This window comes from Bubalus kerabau, chromosome 21 (genome assembly GCF_029407905.1).
Source record: "Bubalus kerabau isolate K-KA32 ecotype Philippines breed swamp buffalo chromosome 21, PCC_UOA_SB_1v2, whole genome shotgun sequence".
Classification (NCBI taxonomy): Eukaryota; Metazoa; Chordata; class Mammalia; order Artiodactyla; family Bovidae; genus Bubalus; species Bubalus kerabau.
The window spans coordinates 45,567,847-45,589,006 of NC_073644.1; the positions used below are offsets into that span (position 1 = coordinate 45,567,847).

At 45.7% G+C, this 21,160-nt stretch overlaps 1 protein-coding gene across 1 annotated transcript in view; it reads right to left on the reverse strand.

Moving 5' to 3' along the window:
• PIEZO2 (piezo type mechanosensitive ion channel component 2) overlaps nt 1-21,160 on the reverse strand; it is a 252,170-nt gene that overhangs the window by 208,554 nt on the left and 22,456 nt on the right. Inside the window, exon 2 of the mRNA XM_055559293.1 lies at nt 2,915-3,010. Within this exon, the coding sequence (XP_055415268.1) occupies nt 2,915-3,010 (96 nt within the window). The remainder of the gene's footprint in view (nt 1-2,914; nt 3,011-21,160) is intronic.

Sequence of the window (21,160 nt, forward strand, 5' to 3'; positions counted from 1 at the left end):
CCCATTGCTAAGCAAACAGCAAGTGAAGATTTCCTGGCCTTTCTTCAGTATCTTAGGCTTCAATAAAATCCTTAACGTTGTAAGGAAAGCATACAACATTCTGATTTCTTCAATTATTCATAATCTTCTGATCCCCAGTAAATCTAAAGTAGCAAACTCCCAGGACCTATTACCCCACACCCAAGCTTCTGTCTCCAGAGGAGAGACAGGTGTGAGTGATCAACTGTCCTGCAACGTTTGCTCTCGTGGAGGCCGAGGGAAGCAGAGGACAAGGCCTGGGTTCCTAGATGCCAAGAACGCTAGACTCTGAAAACAAATGCACTCATTCATTCATTCTGTAAATATTGTTGGACAGACGGCTAGACACCAGGCACTGTCCCCAGTCCTGGAAACACAGTCGCAAACAAAAGAGCAAAACCCTTGCCATCTTCAAGGTGGTGCATAAGGAGGGACTCCATAACTAACTGCACTAAAGTGGGCTCTGGCTCAGCCTCTGGGGAGACCTGAGTGGACGGGGGACAAGGAGAATGTCTGAGGAGCCAATAGAGTTGGGAGAATGGAGATTCCCAGCCCAAGGAGAGGGGCTTCACTGAGACCACCCTGAGCCTGAACTATTCTGACATCTGACTCCTGCTGAGAAATCCAAGGAGAAAGAAGGGAGAAGCAATTTGCACATTGACTTACTAAAAGTTCCCATCCTCTGAGCCCTGACTGTGCATGCCCACCTGTGTGTGTGTATGCGGGGGTGTGTGTGTGCGTGTGTGCATGTGGGGGCATGTGCATGTGTGTACAAGTGTGTGTGTGTTTGTACATGCACATGTGTGTATGTGTGTGTGCACATGTGAGCATGTGTGTGTGTGTGCATCTGTGCGGCAGAGGCCCTGAACGGCAGGCAAAGCAGATTCCCTAGAGTTCTCTCCCAGATGACACTGGACCTTCCTACCCATCTGTGAGAAATGTGTGTGACCCCAAGACTTCTGCAAAGCCACAGAGCATCACCCCTCCAGGTCCACCAGGTCCACCACCGTCTGTGTGGATGCCACACAGGCATCTTCCTGGACCATGTGACTTGAACCCTGGACCACAGCTCCACTAGAAACGCCTGGGCTGGGTGCCTCCAATCACAGAATTAGAACTGCCAGAATGTGAGTCCTATGAGTTCATAAAGACCACATGGGGCCTCCCTCCCTCCAGTCCCTGTGCGATTCCAGACAGAGCAAATAGATAAGGTTGTGAGTCTCGGCCATGCCCCTTGGCGCTGAAAGACAGGAAGGATGGGAGGACAGGACACACAACCTCAAGCCCTGTCCCCAGGTACAGCTGGAAAGATGCCTGCAGGCTCCCTCTGAGTTGCTGGTCCCTCAGCCCCAGGTGGGTGGGGTGTGTGTTGTGGGGAGGCAGACACCTGTGTACACGATGCTGTCTGTGTTCTAACCTGCGACACTTTGGGGATTCAGACATTGCTTCCCATACACAGAAACTGCTCTGCGTGTCTGATCTCATCCTTCACCTGTGTGTTTCCTGACTGAGTCACCCTCTCTGTGCTCGAGCAGAGATGATGGGCCACGTTACACACGCCCACCCCCACAGAGACCGAGGCCCTGGGCAGAGCGGGGCTGGGTCACTTGGGAAGAAGCAAAGCCAGGCGTCATCACTGAGTGTGACAAGGAAACCCCATGACCTAGTTCCAGATAAAACAAGGGGACACCCTGACAGAAAAGCAACAGATCATTTAATTGAGGACAAACAGGTACTCATTTCTAAAACACTTAATTCTAAAGGTGAAACCTTCTTTCTTTAATACATGAACTCCCAGCCATGAGGTAGGAGTTGCCTGTGTGTTACCATCTTGGTTACGAGGCCAGAAGCTATGCTGTTTAAATGTCTTTGTTTATGTTGGACTCTAGGAAGGAGGCTTGGGTGGGCAGGGTCTCGTAAACAACATATTTTTGGTCTGATAAGGATTTGTATAGACTCACATTTCTCTAGCCCTTCTTCACTGTGTGTATTAAGATTTAAGCGAATTAGAAGAGTTATTACTTAAATTCTTCCTAAGGCAAGAAAACCAACAGTGCATCTGCAGTCCTAACCATCAGGATGAACAATCAGTTTAACAGTCGGGGGAGAACAGGAAAGACAGAGTCATGATTTACTACTCTGTTTACACCAGGACTTTACTGCTTTTCCTGAGAAGTCAGCACTATGAGCTGGCACCACGGAGCCATGGCCATTCCCATGTCAAGCCTGACTTCCTGTCCTTTGCTATAAACACAGGGCCATCATTCTCACCTAAGACATAGGGCACAGTCCTGATTTCTTGTAATGGCATCGTTTCAAAAAAACAATTAATTCGATTAACTCAGTGCAGTTTAATTTCTGTCTTTGTGAAGAACTTCAAATCAGGCCAGCTTCCTCGTCGGAGCCTCAAGAAAGAGTCACTATTTCTCTCTATGCCTTCAGGTTCCTGGAGAGCACTGGGGAAGGAGCTACAGGTTTGCAATCGCACACTTGAAAAACTAGCACTGGAATCTGTGTCTTTCTGTACCTGACTGAGGCACACACGACAGATCCCAGCTGACGTGTGAAGCCCTCGCAACCGCCGGCTTCCTCCCCAGGCCTCCTGCTCATGTCCTAGCTGCACCTCCCACCGCCTACTCCCAGCACAGAGAACCTGCAGATCCACTTCATTTTCATGACCACACGTTGAGTTCCAGAACCTTCCAGACCCTCTGTAAACCTACAAATGCAGGCCTGCTGGGGAATATGTGTGGGAAAAACAACTGCGAGTGACAGAAACTCATCACCACCAAGTACCCCAGCTCCCCACTGGACCGGCATCTCTCCCTTCCGATAGCAACACCCGGGGGACCCCCAGATGTGCCCCGCCCTGGAGCAGAGAGCCAGGGGCTCTTACCTTGCATGGTGGCTTTAGTTGGTTCCGAGAACAGGGGGATGAGCAGGAGGTAGATGAGGTAGACGAAGGAGAGCCCGTTGTACCGGAAGGCGCAGGCTGCGGGAAAAGAAGAGGGCGTTAGTGACGGTGACGGTGGCCTCGGGCATCGCGGCGTCTGGCGGCTGCATGACCACAGCACATCTTCCATTAGGAAGAAAACACAGCTGCATCCGTCTGTGCCCATCATCACACGGAGTGTGGTGAGAATCGGGGAATGACAGTGCTCCCATCACCAAACCAGGAGGCAGCACCAGCACCCCTGTGACAGGCACGAAACCTGTCACAGATGAAAAGTGCCTCAGAGATGCAGGGCACGGGCTGTGAGTATGTGAGGTGTTCAGAGGAGGCTATGGGTAGTAGGAGAGGTGAGACTGAAGGGAAAAACGAGAGAAGAAAGTCTGTCAAACGCTCTGCAGCCAGGCTCGACTCCAGTTATCTCAGGAACCCTGTCTGACAAGGACGGGCCCCCAGGCTCAGGGACCCACTCACTTGCTGGTCCATTGAACAGATTCACAGGATGAAGAAGTATGGGGATGAACGTTTGTCAGAGAGAATGTGGAGCTGACATCACTAGTCCCTGACCACGTGGATAAGAAGACATTTCAGGCAGATTACTCTGGAGACACATGCCTGGGACACATGAGTTCACGTCAGTGTCAGCTCACACCAGCATTGCCCCACGTCAAGCCTTATCTGTGCATTACCTCTCACTCTCACCACTCTCCTTGCACAGATCCTGTTTTTATTCTCTCTACATATGACAAAGCAGCAGGAGTAGGAAGCACAGCCGGGCTGAGGTTGGAGCCTGTGAGCTCGTCCCACTTCTGCGTCTCCATCAGGAAGTCTGGCCGCCTCCACTTCGCATCCTCACCTGTCTGACTCGTCCCCAGGAAACCATCAGGGCCTCAAGGGGCCAGAACCTTGCTTCCACAGGATGCTTGTAACTGTTTTGGTTTTATATAACCTCGTTCTGTGAGGTAGCAAATCGTTCACACTGGAAATGTGTACACTGAGGACATTCCCAAACACTAACTCTGAAGAGGGAGAAATGAGCCCACTCCTGGGTTCTCAGGGCAGAGCCTTTAGCTCCCATTATTTATCACCAAGTCCCAAACACTTAAGGAGATGCAGGGACAACCCAAGGAGGGTCGTCAGTTCAATTGCTCAGTCGTGTCCAACTCTTTGAGAACCTATGGACTGTAGCACACCAGGCCTCCCTGTCCATCACCAACTCCCGGAGTTTGATCAAACTTATGTCCATGGAGTCAGTGATGCCATCCAACCATCTTATCCTCTGTTGTCCCCTTCTCCTCCTGCCTTCAATCTTTCCCAGCATCAGGGTCTTTTCCAGCGAGTCAGTTCTTCACATCAGGTAGCCAAACTATTGGAGCTTCAGCTTCAGCATCAATTCTTCCAATGAATATTCAGGATGGATTTCCTTTAGGATTGACTGGTTTGACCTCCTTGCAGTCCAAGGGACTCTCAAGAGTCTTCTCTAACAACACAGTTCAAAAGCATCAATTCTTTGACGCTTAGCTTTCTTTATGGTCCAACTCTCACATCCATACAATATGTGACCCCCTGCTCTCATGAGTGGGCTGGACCTGGGGCTCTGAGTGACCAGAGACAGTGAAAGTACCAGGATCCCTCTTGGGGGCCTCTATCCTGGGTACCCCTGGTCCCTGAGGGGAGCCAGCCACTGGGTTGCAAGTTGCCCCAAGGAGAGGCCCCAAAGGAAGGAGCCGAGGTCTCCAGCCAGCAGCCAGCCTGCACCAGAAAAAGAGGAGATGGGTGAGCCTGGAAGAGGGCCTCACAGGCTGCACCCTGACTGACCTTGACTGCATCCTGACCAACCGTGACTGCAGCCCATGAGAGCCTAAGCCGGAGGCGCCTGCTGAAACTTCCTGGATTCCCCACTCCCAGAAACTCTGCGGCAGGGTTTGTTGCTTCAAGCTGCTAAATGTTTGGGTAATTTGTATGCAAGAACAGATGACTAATACCCAAACTTTCATTTAAAAGAATCAAACCACTTCTAAAAATCCACCTTCGTTTATTTTTGTCTGAAATTATCCAGTTTGACTGATGACAGTGGCCTAATTGTTGAATTTTCTGCTTTATTTTATGTGTGAAGTTGCCACCCAGGAGTCACCTGAGCTTACGGGCAAAATATGCCTTTGAACTTGTCAGCAAGGCACACTCGAGCTAGAAAAGCCTCAGAAGGTAAACAGCAACGCTCTCTTATGCAGTGTGATGTTCTCACGGTCCACGACCTGGAATCACGGAGCACACCCCCTGCCTTTGTAAAAATCTATCAGATGCCAGCACCCACACCTCTCAGGGGCCACGCAGGCACCTGGAACCCTGTCCTCTGCCTCAGGGATTTACTGTGGACACTACAAGTTTTTACAATACAGATCAGGTTGTTCTAGGGAAAAAAAAATTCTTCACTCTAGCTAAGAATGCACTCTTTCCCACTATTTCTACCTGGTTTCAACTATCCAAAATTATGTGGAAAGTTCCCTCAAAGAATGACAACAGGAATTTTCCCCAAAAAAGACCTTGCCAGGCTTAGAGAGATCACAATTAGAAACTGCATGATAACAAGTTATCAAGTAAAGAGCATTATCAACATTAGTACAGTCATTTGAACTATAGACAACTGGACTGGTCTCATTAACAAATTTCATTTTTTAAAGGTGAAAACAGATAGTCCAGGAAAAACTCTCTAAGTAGGAGAAAACATAGATGTCACTTTGACAACTTAGAGTTTAATCAGTATAGAAGGGAGAAAATCTCTTGCAAATGTGAAATTTTTAAGATGGCCGCATAACATTTATACAAAATACTTGGGTTGCAATGCAGGTGTACTAGTTTACAATGTATTATATGATCACAAAGAGATTTATGCACACTCTAACTTCCACAATAATTGAAGGTAATAATCTCTGACTTTACTAAAAATAAGTGCCCTCAGAGCTGAATTTTTAGCAAGAATGTGTCCTCCCTTCCTCCACACCCTTCAGCAAGGCCAAAGAGGCCCCCACCACGAATCGCCTGCAAGAGGACTGAGCTTAAATGTTTAGAACCTCCATCTCAACTAAGTACATTCTAAATACTCCTTAACGGCCTCAAAATGCTTTGTTTATTTTAACTTGCCAGACCAGTAGATACACATTATTCGGAATAAGCAACCTCACTACCAAGAGACAAAACAGTGCTGTCAGGTCAGTGATTCTAGAACTTCTTTTTGTGTTTATACTTTCAATAATTTTCCTTCTGCTGTCTGAAGCCATCAATGGCTTTTAAAAGGATGTCCTCTCAAAACCATGGTGATTTTTATAGAAAACAGTAAAGACAAGAGAAACAGCTGCAAAGTATTTACAATGCAGCAGAAAAAAAAGCCCAACAATTGCAGATTTTTCCTAAGGAAGCAAAACCATCAAAGAAACGAGAGACAGGAAAGACTGCCAAGTCACCTTATTCATTGTCTGTCTGTGTAAAATTCTTTCCTCCAGGACATACTCCTGTGTTTCACATCTGGTGAAACTTATAAATGTCACGTGGTGATGCTTTAGGACAGCTGACAGACAGGACAAGATCCCTCTCTTCCCTCTTCTTGTATCTCCGACCTCCACATCCAGCAGAGGTCTGGTTCCAAGTGCTTCCTTCAAAAAGTTGCAGAAATGAGTTCTTCTAGGAGGACACCAGGGAGTCCCTTCCACTACGGTTCAGAAGGCGGCCATCTGACCACACACTCTTACCACGCAGCACCTGCCCTCTGCTCCCCACGCCACCACCACCGAGTTCACACGTGCCAGACACAAAGGGGAACAGAAGTATTCGTCAAATAAGAAAACACACGTACAGGCAGTCCCTGTATTTTAACACTACTTTTTTATCCAGAGATGTATGAAAGCTGACTGTACTTGGAAGTCTGTCAGTCAACACTGAATCCATCAGTTATATGTTTCAGATACTGTAAGAAGCAGAAATTTCTCATCACATAAGTTCAGTTCAGTTCAGCAACTCGATCCTGAGAGTAACAGCATGGATGGTCTCTTGTGACTGCAATGAGTAAATAAAGCTTTTATACCAGTACATAATTCCTTAAGCTTTCTGAATCCTCAGAAATAGATCTGTTTCATTGAGTCTGAAGGGCCCAACAATTAAATCCACAGTTCCTACAATTCCTCAAAATAGAACCTGCTCTCTTACTATTGTGATGAAGAAGAAATTAGGCTGGGTAAGTAAGTGCAGAGAAAAGGTGCAGCATTGAAACTGTTTCTTTGCTCACCCGCCATAATCTCTTGATGAGGAGGGTTAGTGTTGTAAATGGGGTCATCCAGAGTCACCGAGGTCTGTGTCTTGGTATTTACTGATTTCTTTAGAAATCACTCATCATCCTTCACATAACACTCATTCTCATGTGAGGAAGGTACCCTTTACCTAAGTCAACTCGCTTTTAGGTAATGCAACAATTTATAACTAGACCACTATACCTGTCTACTAGTCTATTACTAGCAGAATGCAGATTTATCTTTTAGTTTTTTTAAATATTAATTACAATTAAGCTTTAGTCTATAAAGATTGTATCTATTTAATCTATAAAGATTAAATCTATTCATCTTAAAGAATTTAAAGCTTATTTTCCCCAGAAAAATTTTTAAAGAGAGCTGATAATCAGTCATGTTTAATTTTATACTAACTTTTAAATTCCAGTTTTTAATTCTTAATTAATTTCATTAATTGTCTCATTTTTAATTAACACTACTTTTCTGTAATTTTCCCAAAAGGTAACTTATCTTCCTAATTTATACAAATTCTACTAGACTACCAGTTCACAGTAGTTGGATTTTTACATCACTGGTCCTTTGAAAAACCTAAGAGAGGTGCTTAGAACCCTAATAATATGGCAGTGTTTCTTGCTGGATTTCTTAGATTTTTAATACTAAGTCTCATTCACAACTTAATCGTCTATAAGATCCATCAAGATTTCAAATTTGGAAAGCTAACCCTCCATTAATCAGTATGTCTAAACTATTAGGATGAACCATTGAACTTGATATAACAAAAGTAGTTATAACAAAATATATAGTAGTTAAAGCAAAAATATAACAAAAGTAGTCAACTATTAGGAAGTTCATGCCATTCAACCTGAAATAAATCAGGACTGATTACTGGACTCCATTATAAGTGGAGACTAAGTGGCATCTTCATCTAGAAATAAGAGAAATCAGTGTTCAAAGGCCACCCACATGCTGGTCCCTGAGTGATCTGAGACAGCTATAGAAAAGGAGACATGAGGGCTGAAGAATATGTGTGTGTGTGTGTGTGTGTGTGTGTGTGTAGGCGTGTGTGTGTGTGTGTGTGTGTGTGTGTGTGTGTGTAGGCTTCATGTAGGCAGCACCACTTTTAATAACAGGATTAATTTACTGCCTGCCACAGTTTCCTTCTTTCAAGAACTCAGTAAAATGAGATTTCTTTTTTTGCAAGCTTTCACTGTAGGCTTCAGAATATTCTATATTATTCTTGGCAGCATCCTCCCCAGACTGCTGTGTGCATTAGCATGAAAAGAAGTTGGTTCAGCTGCCGACATTAAGTCCTATTTCTTCCACCCTCAGCACACGATGCTGCCCGACGTGGTCTCTCCTTTAACAACTAATATGGCTGAAAAATGATTAAAAAGCACTGTTTTTATGTTGATAAATTTACTTTGACATTCCGCCTGCTTTTTCCCAGGAACACCCTCTTCCCTGACATATATGGAGCCATCGCCATTGCCTTCAAATATTTCTGGTGCTGGAGAAGTAGACACACCTTTTATGGCATGAATTCAGCCCTCGACTATGTCTGGGCTTTATGCTTCTGATACCGCAGTAACGAGGAACAGCCACTGACCACAGTGCAAAACGCTTGCTTCCAGAACAACGTCCAACACAGTGAGGAACTGGACTAATGCCTCAAAATCAGCTTCTCCACCAGATAGCCTGCTTGGGACTAATTTGGACTCACATCCTTTGATTTTGCACTCAGTCCTTTCCTCATCACTGCAAATGCCAGTCCCACTCAAAGTCTGCATAACTGAGGATGGGATGAGCACCACACACTCCTAGCAGTGGACAAACCACAGGACACTCAGGCCATGACCCCAGCCTCATCCCATCCCCAGCTGCCTCTGCCTTCTGCTCTCACTCTTGTGCATGCATGCTAAATCCCTTCAGTCGTGTTTGACTCTTTGGACCCCACGGAATGCTGCCAGCCAGGTTCCTCTGTCCATGGGATTTCCCAGACAAGAATACTAGAGCAGGTTGCCACTTCCTCCTCCACGGGATCTTCCTGACCCAGGGACTGAACCTGCGTCTCCTGAATCTCCTGCATCGCAGGCAGAGTCTTTATCTACTGAGTCTCCTGGGAAGCCCCTGCTCTCTCTTACTACCCTTCTTTTCAGTACCCACCACATTCTCTTGCCTCATAAAATTAAGGCAGTTAAAGATCACTGGTGAGATGCTCTACTGGGGAAATTGATCATTACAGGAACATGTTTAAGTTTACGATACAAGCTTTAATCAGCTCATGACCCTGACATGAGAGTGTGTTTGATTTTTGGTCACTAAATGAACAAGTTTTGGATCTCCTAGACTTCCAAGTGTAGATGACCTTTTCTGACCCATGGCTATGTCCTGGATTTGCTAGATGACCCATAATTGTCAGAACTTTCCCCAAAGTCCTCAGAGTGAGACTGTTTGGGCATCCCAGTCTAACTCCACAAAGCAGGTCTGAGTCCTGAGCCCACTGAGCCCACTGAGCCCAGCTCAGCTGGACGCTTCCTATCAAGATTCTGTTCAGGCTGGGTTACTTCCACAGATGTCATCAATAGGTCACTGGGCCCATTTCCACAGGGACGGGCGGTTGCAAAACATTCCACCCTTGGCCTGTGCCCAGGAAGAGCTCACACAACAATGCATGTCCTTAGACATGCCCCTTCTACCCACCCCACCCCCATTAGCCATTCCCCAAATGCACAGCACCAGGCCCTCGACCACATTGGAACACAGACTCCCTCCTGTTCACTATCCTATTTCCAGTTTCTATTCCCATTTCTAAACATAGTAAGCAGTCAGTAAATATTTACTGAAAGAGTAAATAGATCCCTGCCTCTTTCTATGCAAACCTGTAATGCCCTCTGCACAACCGTAGGTCCCAAATTCCAGAACATACTTCAAACTTACCCAAATGTCTGTCTCCTTCAGATAATGCCCCCATCACCCAATAAAAAGTAATATTCTCTGAATAAAAAAGCACACCTTTCCTGCAGTAAGAAAACAATTCGGTAAGACTGCCACCCTGGGAACTCTGCACCACAAAGAATGGTTGTTGCTCATTGGAGTTAACACAAAAAGATATGCACAAAATGATGGGTCAAAACCTGGCTTAGACAGCTGTGTACAACACGACAGGCCTATGAGGTTGACATTAATATTTTTAAGGTCTCCCATTTTCAAGAAACTAAGGTTCACAAAGGATATGCAGCTTTCCCAAGGTCAAGGTGAACTCGGATTTAATCCCAGTCAGGCTGAGTCTTACCTCCTCCACTCCCCAGCCCTCTATACACACAGAAAACATCTGGAAGAACATCAGACCATTAACCTCTGGGAGGAAGGGTTGAAGGAGGGAGAATAGTAGTCACCTTTTAAATAATAACATTAATTTTTCTCATAACAGGTATTTGTACATTTTGCATTTTAAAATCAAACTGTGTGCAAGCTAAGTCGCTTCAGTCGTGTCCAACTCTTTGTGACCCCATGAACCATAGCTGCCAGGCTCCTCTATCCATGGGATTCTCCAGGCAAGAATACTGGAGTGGGTTTCCATGACCTCCTGCAGGGGATCTTCCCAACCCAGGGATTAAACCTGGGTATCTTACATCTCCTGCATTGGCAGGCGAGTTCTTTAAATCTAAGGAAATGTAATCGCTTGCATTTCTGAATACCCATCACATTTATGATCTGGCTCCATGTGACCTTGAAGTATTTCACCCTGAAAACTCATCACCCTTTTGAATGGACTGTAGGCCCCTTAAGAGCAGGACTGTGTGTCAGCTGTGATTTTGGGAGCCCAGCAGAGTACCTCTCACATGACAGTCATGTGACAATGGTGCAGAATGAATGAAGGAATGAAACACTGGACTTCTCTTACCCTTGGAGACAGAGATATCTGAGAAAAGCTGTGGTGTCTGACAAGTGGTATAAATGTTCAATGGCTTTCACCAAACAGATGACTCTGCAATGCTCAGTCTGGCTCACATAATGATATGGCTACAAAGAAGAATATTCAAAAGGGATGAGACAAAGATATCTGTTGGAAAAACAATATCTGGGTAATAATTTCCACTTAGGCATCCAGGAAGAGGCAAGAAACAAGAAAGCTTCTTGAATCATGAATCTTTCTGTCATGATGAAGTTACACTCTAGGGAGCTTCTCTTGGAAGAAAAAGGTATATGAAGTTAAAAGTCCAATTCTTAACCATTTCCTTCTTACAGATGGATTCAGTGCAAATTCTACATCACTGCAAGAGGTTCTATAAGGCTTTGGTCAGCTTTGGGGGATGGAAAGACGTTTCTTAACCATTCATACCACACAAAGAAAGTAGGGAAATGTGTTTTAAGTGTCCATCTTTAAACATTGACTCTCACAACCGGACTCCTAGTTGGTGGCAACTAAGAGGAAGTCAAAATGTGAACCTGAATAGAGCTGCATTGGACAAATCCACCAACATCTAAGCCTCAACTTCCTGTCTCATGGCTTTCTTGGTGGCTCAGTGGTAAAGAATCTGCCTGCCAATGCAAGAGATCCAGGTTTGATCCCTGGGTCAGGAAGATCCCCTGGAGGAGGAAATGGCAACCCACTCCAGTATTCTTGTCTGGAGAATTCCATGGACAGAGGAGCCTGGCGGGCTATGGTCTATGGGGTCACAAGGAGTCGGATACAACTGAGCAACAACTTCCTGTCCCAGAGGAGGAAATATGCCAGGAATGATCTTTTAATGCTACTAGGGCCAGTTGAATCAGCAGTACTTAAATCATAGGTAGGATGAGTTGAAAGGACTTTGAAGACCTCCTAAGCTGTCCAAGGGCCACTTCTCTTCTGGACACGACTCCTTGGTTGGTTTAGCACTAACCGGGCATGATCTAGGGGCAAAGTTCAACTTCCACTTGGGGTTGGAGAAAAATAGCTGGGAGCAAAAGGCTTCCAGTTGACTTCTTTAAATCAAATTCACCCTCAGGATCTCCAGTATTTTCTTCCATTTCTTCAGTTAAAAATGGAGATTGCGCTCAGTCATGTCCAACTCTCTGCAACCCCATGGACTGTAGGCCACCAGGCTCCTCTGTCCATGGGATTTCCAAGCAAGAATAATGGAGTGGGTTGCCATTCCCTACTTCAGAGGATCTTCCCGATCCAAAGATAAAACTTGTATCTCCTGCATTGGCAGGCAGATTCTTTACCTCTAGTTCCACCTGGGAAGCCCCCAAATGGGGAGGAACCTCTCAAAATCAAACTTCAACTATCTGGCATAAATCACACCATAGCCCACAACCAAATAACATCCACCTCCCTCATCAGTAAGGATTAAAGTTTCTCGTGAACAGGTAACCAGGAGCCAAAGGAAGGGGGGATGAAGACCACTGGTGGTGATCACTTTCTACAGAAAAGGGTACCACATGGAGGTGATTCTGCATTTCTAAGCTGACCCACCCTTCCTTGGCACAAATGAATCCTAAAGAGCAAATAACTCTTTTTTCCCCCCCGCAGATAGAGAACTAAAGTTTGTTGCTGTATTTTTTCATCTTCAGCTGGAACCTCTTAATTTTTGAAGCAGACTGCCCAGAAATACAACCTGGAAAGGAAAGCAATCTCCAGCCTTCTTCTTCTTACTCTTTTTCTTTCGAAACATATCCTGGGGCCCCCAAAACTCATCTTCTGGAAGCCTCCTCCAGATAGCAATAACTGGGCCATTTCATAGGAAAAAGCACTATTTGGCCCCAGCAAATAACATCAAATACACAAGCCAGGATGAAGGAATGTAAGATACACAGTGGATTGAATCGATCTGTAGCTTGCTAGGAATCAGAGGTGTCAGTGTTTGTCACAGAGTCACCTTAACAGTTGTCACTGCCTCTGTTCTGTAGACTCCTCGGAGGCTCCAGGTGAGCCCAGGTGATCCCACCTCCGGGTGAGCCCAGGACCCACTCCACCTGCCAGACCACACCATTCACAGCCTGAGGGTCCAGCCCACAATGTGTTAAAAAAAAAACCAAACACTTTTTAAAGCAGACTTGAATTGGAATGCTTACTGGCACACAAAAATCCTGCTTTGGGAAGGAAAGAAGGAAGGAAAGAAGAGGGGAGGGGAGGAGGGAAGGTGGACCTCCCACAGTGAAAACCCTGGTGGTGAGGGTGGTGACCTGAAACCTGTGAGCCACTCAGGACAGAGACTATAAACCATCCCCCTGCATCCCCAGCACCCAGGACGATGTCCTGACACAGCAAAAGATGGATAAACACCTGTTCACTGAACTGCATTGATGTGACATACAAGAAATAATATTTATTATGATATACACAGGTTCCTGAAAATGGATATGTCAAAAAGGAGAAATATTAAACTTATTACCATAAAAATTGATGTGAAGATGGCTTTTAAAAACATCATCTTGCTTCTTCTAGCAATAAGAAAATTCAATGTGGAAGTCTTAATAACAGATTAGTGAAACTGATAAGAGGAAAAAAGAAATAGGAGGACAAGGAAGTTATTATAAATAATCAAACAACAAGAACCAATTTGCAAATTTGCCAGTAACTATTCTGAAGGAAGTAACTGATATGAAAACACTATTAAATGGTGAGAATGGAGTCTTGTTCCTCTAACCAAATTGTGTTGCAATTTTTAAAATGAGGCAAATAAATAATTCAAAGTCTTTTTAACGAGAAAAGGTAAAGGAGCTGAAAATGTCATATTTAACAGATATAGGATTTTAATTCAAAACTACACGCCAGTCCCCAAAGTATTTATATGGAATAGCCTAAGTCTTGTATGTTCTGGATAGAAATGAGTGGCCAGTCCTGCTGTGGCTTGTCGGGAACTTGCCCACATCCTGCTCAGGGTCACCGTCAGCCCTGATCACTGGCAGAGCCCAGGTGACTGCAACTCCTGGCCAATCTGCTTGCTTGACAGTGTCCTCTCCCAAGCAATACACTTGGTCTTTGCTCCTTTGATTCTAAACATATTTTTCTGACTCTAGACAATGGAGGTGTTTCTTTTCTCTGCAAATTAATAAGAACACGGAGCTGGTGCTGGAGGAGTCTATAAGCTCAATAGACAGGGAGAAGAAGCCAGGTGGACACCCTGGTGCCTCCTGCAATGGGTGAGGCTGCTAGTCCCTGCTTTGGACCTCTCTGCATCCCCGAATCACTCCACACTTCCTCCCTTCCCCCAAAGCCCTTCATCAAGAGCACCTAACTCCCCACAGCAGGTCTTCAGCTCCTGTCCATCCCCCTCTGGTGTTCATCTTCCTCCAGTGCTGGACACAGGTGTGGCAATAAGAGGGTTCTGAGGGCCATGGGGACCACATACCCTGCTGCTCCTGCCTTTCCACACGCTACCTCTGCCCACACTCAGAGTCCAGGTGTAACCACCTGCCAGCAGACCCTCCCACTGCTGCTTCTTTCCCTGTTCTCTCGCCACCTTTGTACCAAAACCCACGGTGTCCTGCGTTTCCGTCTTGACTGATTCAAGTGCCATCCTCAGGAAGCCATCTCCTGAGCGTCTGATGCTGAAGGGGGTCACCTCCTGGGCTGTGCTCCCAGGGGGCCTGTGCAGACCTCTGCATGTACCCACTATGTCTCGACTGTCCCCCAACATTTTAAGTTCCCAGAGGCATCAGCTCCATCCTAGGTTTTCCTGTATCTTCAGAAGACCAACAGAGAAGGTCCTGAGATGAACACACAAGACCAGAATTCCCAGTGAGTCCGAATGAGGTGGAACTCCCACTCTGATGCGTCGCTGACAGTGGCCTGACCAAGGAAACCTAGATGATATGAAGTGTGTCGACATATCCTCACGTGAGAAATCCAGAGAATTCTCCATGGCTATCTACACTAATCAGCATGCCCTCATCTCTATGGGGCAGAAACAAAGAATGTTCACAGAGACCCCATAGATGTCTACTTTCCTAGTTATTTGAGCCCAAGCATAATCCATTTAGCAATCATCTTCCTCATCACAGCTGCCATCTCTCAGCCACCAATAAAGAAGACTTTGTCAATCAAGGCCCCAACAGAACACAGGAGACACAGTCAAATCGGGTAATGAAGGACTACATCCAGGGCTACAGTCTGGGTTCAAAAAAGGTACAAAGCACAGCAGAGCAGCAGGGGGTGATCAACAGAGGAGAGAAACCTGCACCCAACTTCTGTCCCACCCCACCCTCCTCATCTCTTGCCAGCACCTCTCCATGGCCACCCAACCCAGGAGAACAAGGGTGGAAAAGCACCCTAATGCAGTCCACGCAGACCAGTGAGGGCAGAGCAAAGGATAGCCCATGGGAGCGAGCCAGGTACCTGCACCAGCAGCACTGAGTTTTGTTTAGTTATCACAGACACTGCTCCCCTGATGTTCTGTGTATGTCAGTTCCAGCAATTGGCAGTTTGCTCATGTTCATGACATGCCCATGTGTGTGTACCCGGCTCAGTGTCCTGACAACTGGCCACACGTCACAACCTCCTGAACCTCTGAATCCAAACTCCAGCACCCTAACAACTGTGGCTTTTCCAAGTTGGTAGCCATCCATGTAAAGTCTCAGAGCTTAATTCATCTGAACTCTTCTTTCTTTCTCTCTCTCTCTCTTTTTTTTTTTTTTTTTTTTTTGGCTTGTGCTGGGTCTTTGTTGCTACACTCGGGCTTTCTCTAGTTGCAGTAAACAAGAGCTACTCTCTCATTGCAGTGCACAAGCCTCTCATTGCAGTGGCTTCTCTTGTTGGGGAGCACAGGCTCTAGAGTGTGAGGGTTTCAGTAGCTGCAGCTTGCACGCTCCAGAGCACAGGTTCAGTAGTTGTGTGGCACGGGCTTAGTTGCTCTGTGGCATGTGTGATCTTCCCAGACCAGGCATCAAACTGGTTACCCTCGCAATGCAGAGTGGATTCTTAACCACTGGAACACTAGGGAAGCCCTGAACTCATCTTGACAATAGAATTCTCAACAGAGGGACTGAAGACCTCCCTAATGAGACTTAAAATCTGTCCTTGGGTTGAACTGGACAACTGGGATGTCCTTGGGTTGAACAGGTGTGATGGAGCATCTCCAACAGAAGAGATGTAACTAAGTTTGAGAAATTATTCTCTCATTGACAGATGAGATTCCAAAGCCTGGTGGCTGATAAGTGTGCACAGATCACCAATGGCCTCTGGGACCTTCTCAAATGCCTTTCCATTCCAGGACTTGCAAAATAACAAGGAAAGGATGTACAGTAATCTGATGACCTGAACTCCTGAAATTAGTTTTAAAAGACAAAGATTTCAGGTTGAATGATGGGAGTGGGTAAGGGACATCTCCTCATCCTGGGAATAATGACCACCGTCCAGCATTTCAGAATAGCAGCTGTGCATGGGGTGCCAGCCAGTCCCTCGTATGTCCATGACAGAGCTTTCCAGCTGGCTCGTCGTCCTGATGGCAAAGCATGTGGACGGGTGGAGGATCCATCCATCTTCTCAAACAGTCCATCCGATCACGAAGGTTTCAACAAGAAGGAGGGGGGCCTCCTTTTTGTCCACAGAGGTGAGAAGGAGGCGAGCAGTGTTTCAAAAGCAATTCTGTCTCCTGTGCTGGCCCTCCATGGCCACCACAGTTAAGGCTCTGATGAAAGCCCAGAGCATCACAAGTCTTACCAAGAAAGCCAATTGATCTCCTGAGCCTTGATCTCAGAGGGATCATACAATTGTGACAGAAGATGTCAGTCATTTCCCTATTCCATCACAGTGAAGAGGACAGCACACAAGTTTAATTGGAAATTCTGAAATGGAGCTCGAGGTATTGACCAGCCAGGCAGAGCCCTTCCAACGGGAGGAGGCAGAGCAGGAAGTTGGCCCTGATGCCCAGACCCTGCTGATCTGTGCCCCAGCTCAGCTCAGTAGCCAGGACTCGTCCTCCTATTGATTCCCCATCTCGGAGCCTCTGTCTTAGGGCCCTTTTCCTGGAACAGACAATAGCAGTCCCCTTTGACCTCTGATAAGCTGACTGCCAAGTCAAGCCTACAGATTAAATGCCCAAGAGACAAAGGAGAGGGAGGGAGAAACACAAACGGCCCCTTAAAATCAAAATGAAAACTAAGTATTTATATTTGGCTTTAAGCTTAAAAAAAATGGGAGTGTGAGGCTCCCTCCATGCAGGACGCACTGATCCCAAACAGTCTAAGGGCTTCATTTAAAATCAAAATGAAAACTAAGTATTTATATTTGGCTTAAGTTTAAAAAAATGGAAGTGAGTGTGAGGCTCCCTCCATGCAGGACGCACCAATCCCAAACGGTCTAAGGGCTTCACAGAGTCCACTAACTGCACTGACGGAAGGCTGCGGAAACCTATTCTAGACAAAGGGGCGGGGTGGTCGGGAAGAGGGCAAGGGCAAGGGAAGTCAATTACTTCCGGGCAAACTGCCCAATAAGCTTCAAGTATAAATACAAGCAAAAATAGATGCACAAGCATTTTATCTTTCCAATCAGACTTTCCCAACCACACGTCCTGCTTTCTGTGAGAGGCTGCACGAGGCACAGTTGTCTTTCAAACAGGCCCACATGTTTGCACAGGAAGGTCCATTTCTTAAGAAAGCCACAAAAAATGGTACAGATGAACCTATTCACAAAGCAAAGATGGAGACACAGATGTAGAGAACAAACCTATGGGCATCAAGGGAAAGAGGGGGTGGGATGAATTGGGAACTTGGGATTGACACATATACGCTATTAATGGTGGTTTAGTCGCTAAGTCCTGTCTGACTCTTGCGACCCCACAGACTGTAGTCCGGCAGGCTTCTCTGTACATGGGATTTCCCAGGCAAGAATACTGGAGTGGGTTGCCATTTCCTTCTCCAATACACTATTGATACTATGTATAAAATAGATAATTAGTGAGAACCTACTGTATAGCTCAGCGAACTCAACTCAGTGCTCTGTGGTGACCTGAATGGCAAGGAAATTCAAAAAGAGAGGGGATATGTCCATACATACATAGCTGATTCACTTTGTTATACAGCAGAAACTAACACAACATTGTAAAGCCAATCCATTCCACCAGTAAAAATTAATTTATAAAAAAGAAAGCCACAAGCATACAGCTTCACGGATCCCTGTGTTAGTACACAAGAAATGTTACCCCTCTAGTATCTGTTTAAAATTAAACAAGAAACATCCCCTAATAAATGTGTAGGTGCAGTGGAGACAAATTACTAGAATGGCAGGCTTTGAGCCCTGGCATTAATAGGGGGTGTTACATTGGAAATGTATTTATTCCAAGGCAAGATGATCTAACAACTCATCTGAAGAGAGCTTTTCTGGCTATGTGTTCCCACTGACAGCATAGACAGGAGATGGGTGCCTATTTTGGTGTGACAGGGAGGTTAACTGAGATGGGAGCATGCCCAGAAGGGGCTGGCCCGTTGCGAGCATGACAGAAGGGTCTGCTCGTGTTCATAAAGCAGTTGTTGTTGGAAATCTCCTGGCAGCCGCAGCTCAAGAGCACAGAGTTCCCTGGACAGAGTCATTCCTCAGACTCACAGATGCCCTTCTTCCGCTGTAAAAGCCCCTGAAGCCGGCCTGTCCCATCACAGTGCAGGAAGGGGGAGATCACCAGGTTTGCATGCACTTTAGTGAAACACAGCCAGGGGTCCAATACAGGACTCTCTGGAGTGGGCAGCATATGTGCTCCTAGACATGGGGTCAGTTTCACTCAGACCCGCCGCTGAAAGTCAACTTTCAGAAGGAGGTTACGGGAAGAGATTGAAGATGGAGAGTCACAGAGGATATTAAAAACACATCGTCTCAAGTACTCTAGCAACAAAAGCAAAGAATTGGAAATAACAGTAAGAAATAGTTTAAAATATGCTTTAAAGTCCATAATATGCAATACTGTTCATCCACTTGAAGCCATGCTGCTGACAAATTTTTACCAAGAGATTGTTAAATAATTATAGCAAATTACAAACCACATCTAAACATCTGCTTTGATTTTATGAGATGTCACATGAAGTGATAAGAGCTAGGGTAAGGAAACATAAAGATAGTAGGAATAGTCATCGTTCAGGAATGCAATTACAATTGATTTGTATTCTGTATTTACAGATTTCAGTCTCTTTTTATATTTTCTGGAATGGACATAGGTTATTTTTGTAGCCAGGAAAATAAGTTATTAAAGTTGTTTTTAATTCTCACAAAAAAACCAAGACACATTTCTTTCCATAACCAAGAATCAACTTCACTGGACAGGGCAATCTGGATTCAACTCTGAATCTTGGATAAACACGAACAAAAAGGGTTTTGTAAAACCAGGAAACAGCGTCACAGATGAGTTCAGTCGGGGCCCATCAGTAACGGAGCCTGTGTCATTAGGGTCAGAACTAAGAAAATGACAGGGCCTGAGCGCCCCCACCTGCCATTCCCAGCCTTGGACCCACACACCCATCCTCCACAGAAGGAGCAGGTCTCACATTTTCTCTTGCCTTTCGCTGTCAAAACCTGTTCTCAGAAAAATTGATTTAATACGTGTCCATGGCGATCTTAAAACCCCGGCATTCTCACAGACTCTAAGGCCTGACAAGCCCTAGAGCCTTCAACACTGATTGTATTTGGCATCAGGGCCACTTGGTGTCCAGATTTTCAAATCAGAGATGATTTCTGGAAACATTCTAACTTCAGCAGCTTTGCTTCCCCTTGATACATGGCGGAAAAGTAGCCTGAAGGAAACTATCTTTTTCCCTGGTCTAGAAGGTGACTTGCCAGCTCCAGAAACCTGAGTAACATGAATGGAGAGGCGGGGACCATTTGGAGCAATGGCCCAACACCCACCAGGTTGGTTCCCAGCCAACAGGCTTTATGACCAACAGCTGATAGAAGAGGAAGATCCTAAAACAGATGTAAAAATCACTTCACCTTCATGGATACAATTTCAGGAGCAAACAATAACTGATCACAGTTTAATTATTTTTTTTAATCTTTTTAAGACTTCATTTAAGTTCATCAAGATGACAGTAGGCTAGTTCTGATGTTCTCAGATGACAGTCAGATCTGGGGCACCAGATAGGTGTAGCATGTTAGTCACTCAGTCGTGTCCAACTCTTAGAGACCCCATGGACTGTAGCCCACCAGGCTCTTCTGTCCATGGAATTCTCCAGGCAAGAATAGTGGAGTGGGTTGCCATTCCCTTCTCCAGGGGATCTTCCCAGGGATCCCACCTAGGGATCGAACCTGGGTCTCCCACATTGCAGGTAGATTCCTTATTGTCTGAGCCACCAGGGAAGCTCAGGGCACCAGAAGTGAAATTAGCTCGGTCGTGTTTAACTCTTTGCAACCCCATGGACTATACAGTCCATGGAATTCTCCAGGCCAGAATACTGGAGTGGGTAGCTATTCCCTTCTCCAGGGGATTTTCCCAACCCAGGGATCAAACCAGGGTCTCCTGCACTGCAGGTGGATTCTTTACCAGCTGAGCCACAAGGGAAGCCCAAGAATATTGGAGTGGGTGGCCTATCCCTTCTCCAGGAGATCTTCCTGACCCAGGAATTGAATCGGGTTCTCCTACATTGCAGGCAGATTCTTTACCAACTGAGCTATCAGGGAAGCCGGGTATCAGGGCACCAGATATTCTTGCACAAAATTCTCCCTTTTCAAATGCTGGGCAGATGCCCCCAAGATGACTTGCTCTTTCATATCAAATCTCTTCCCTCCACATCTTAAACTACCTTACACGAAACTTTAAAAGGTTTACATCTTCAGCACTATAGTGAGCTAAATAAAATGCTTCTCTGACTGTAAGTATCCTGAAGGTAAATAATACATCTTTTTTTTTGTTCAAACCCATACACTTAGCCCCTGGCACAGAACCCAGTGCACCACAAATATTCAATAAATAGGTATCAAGTGACAGAATGTTGCAGGTACAGCAGT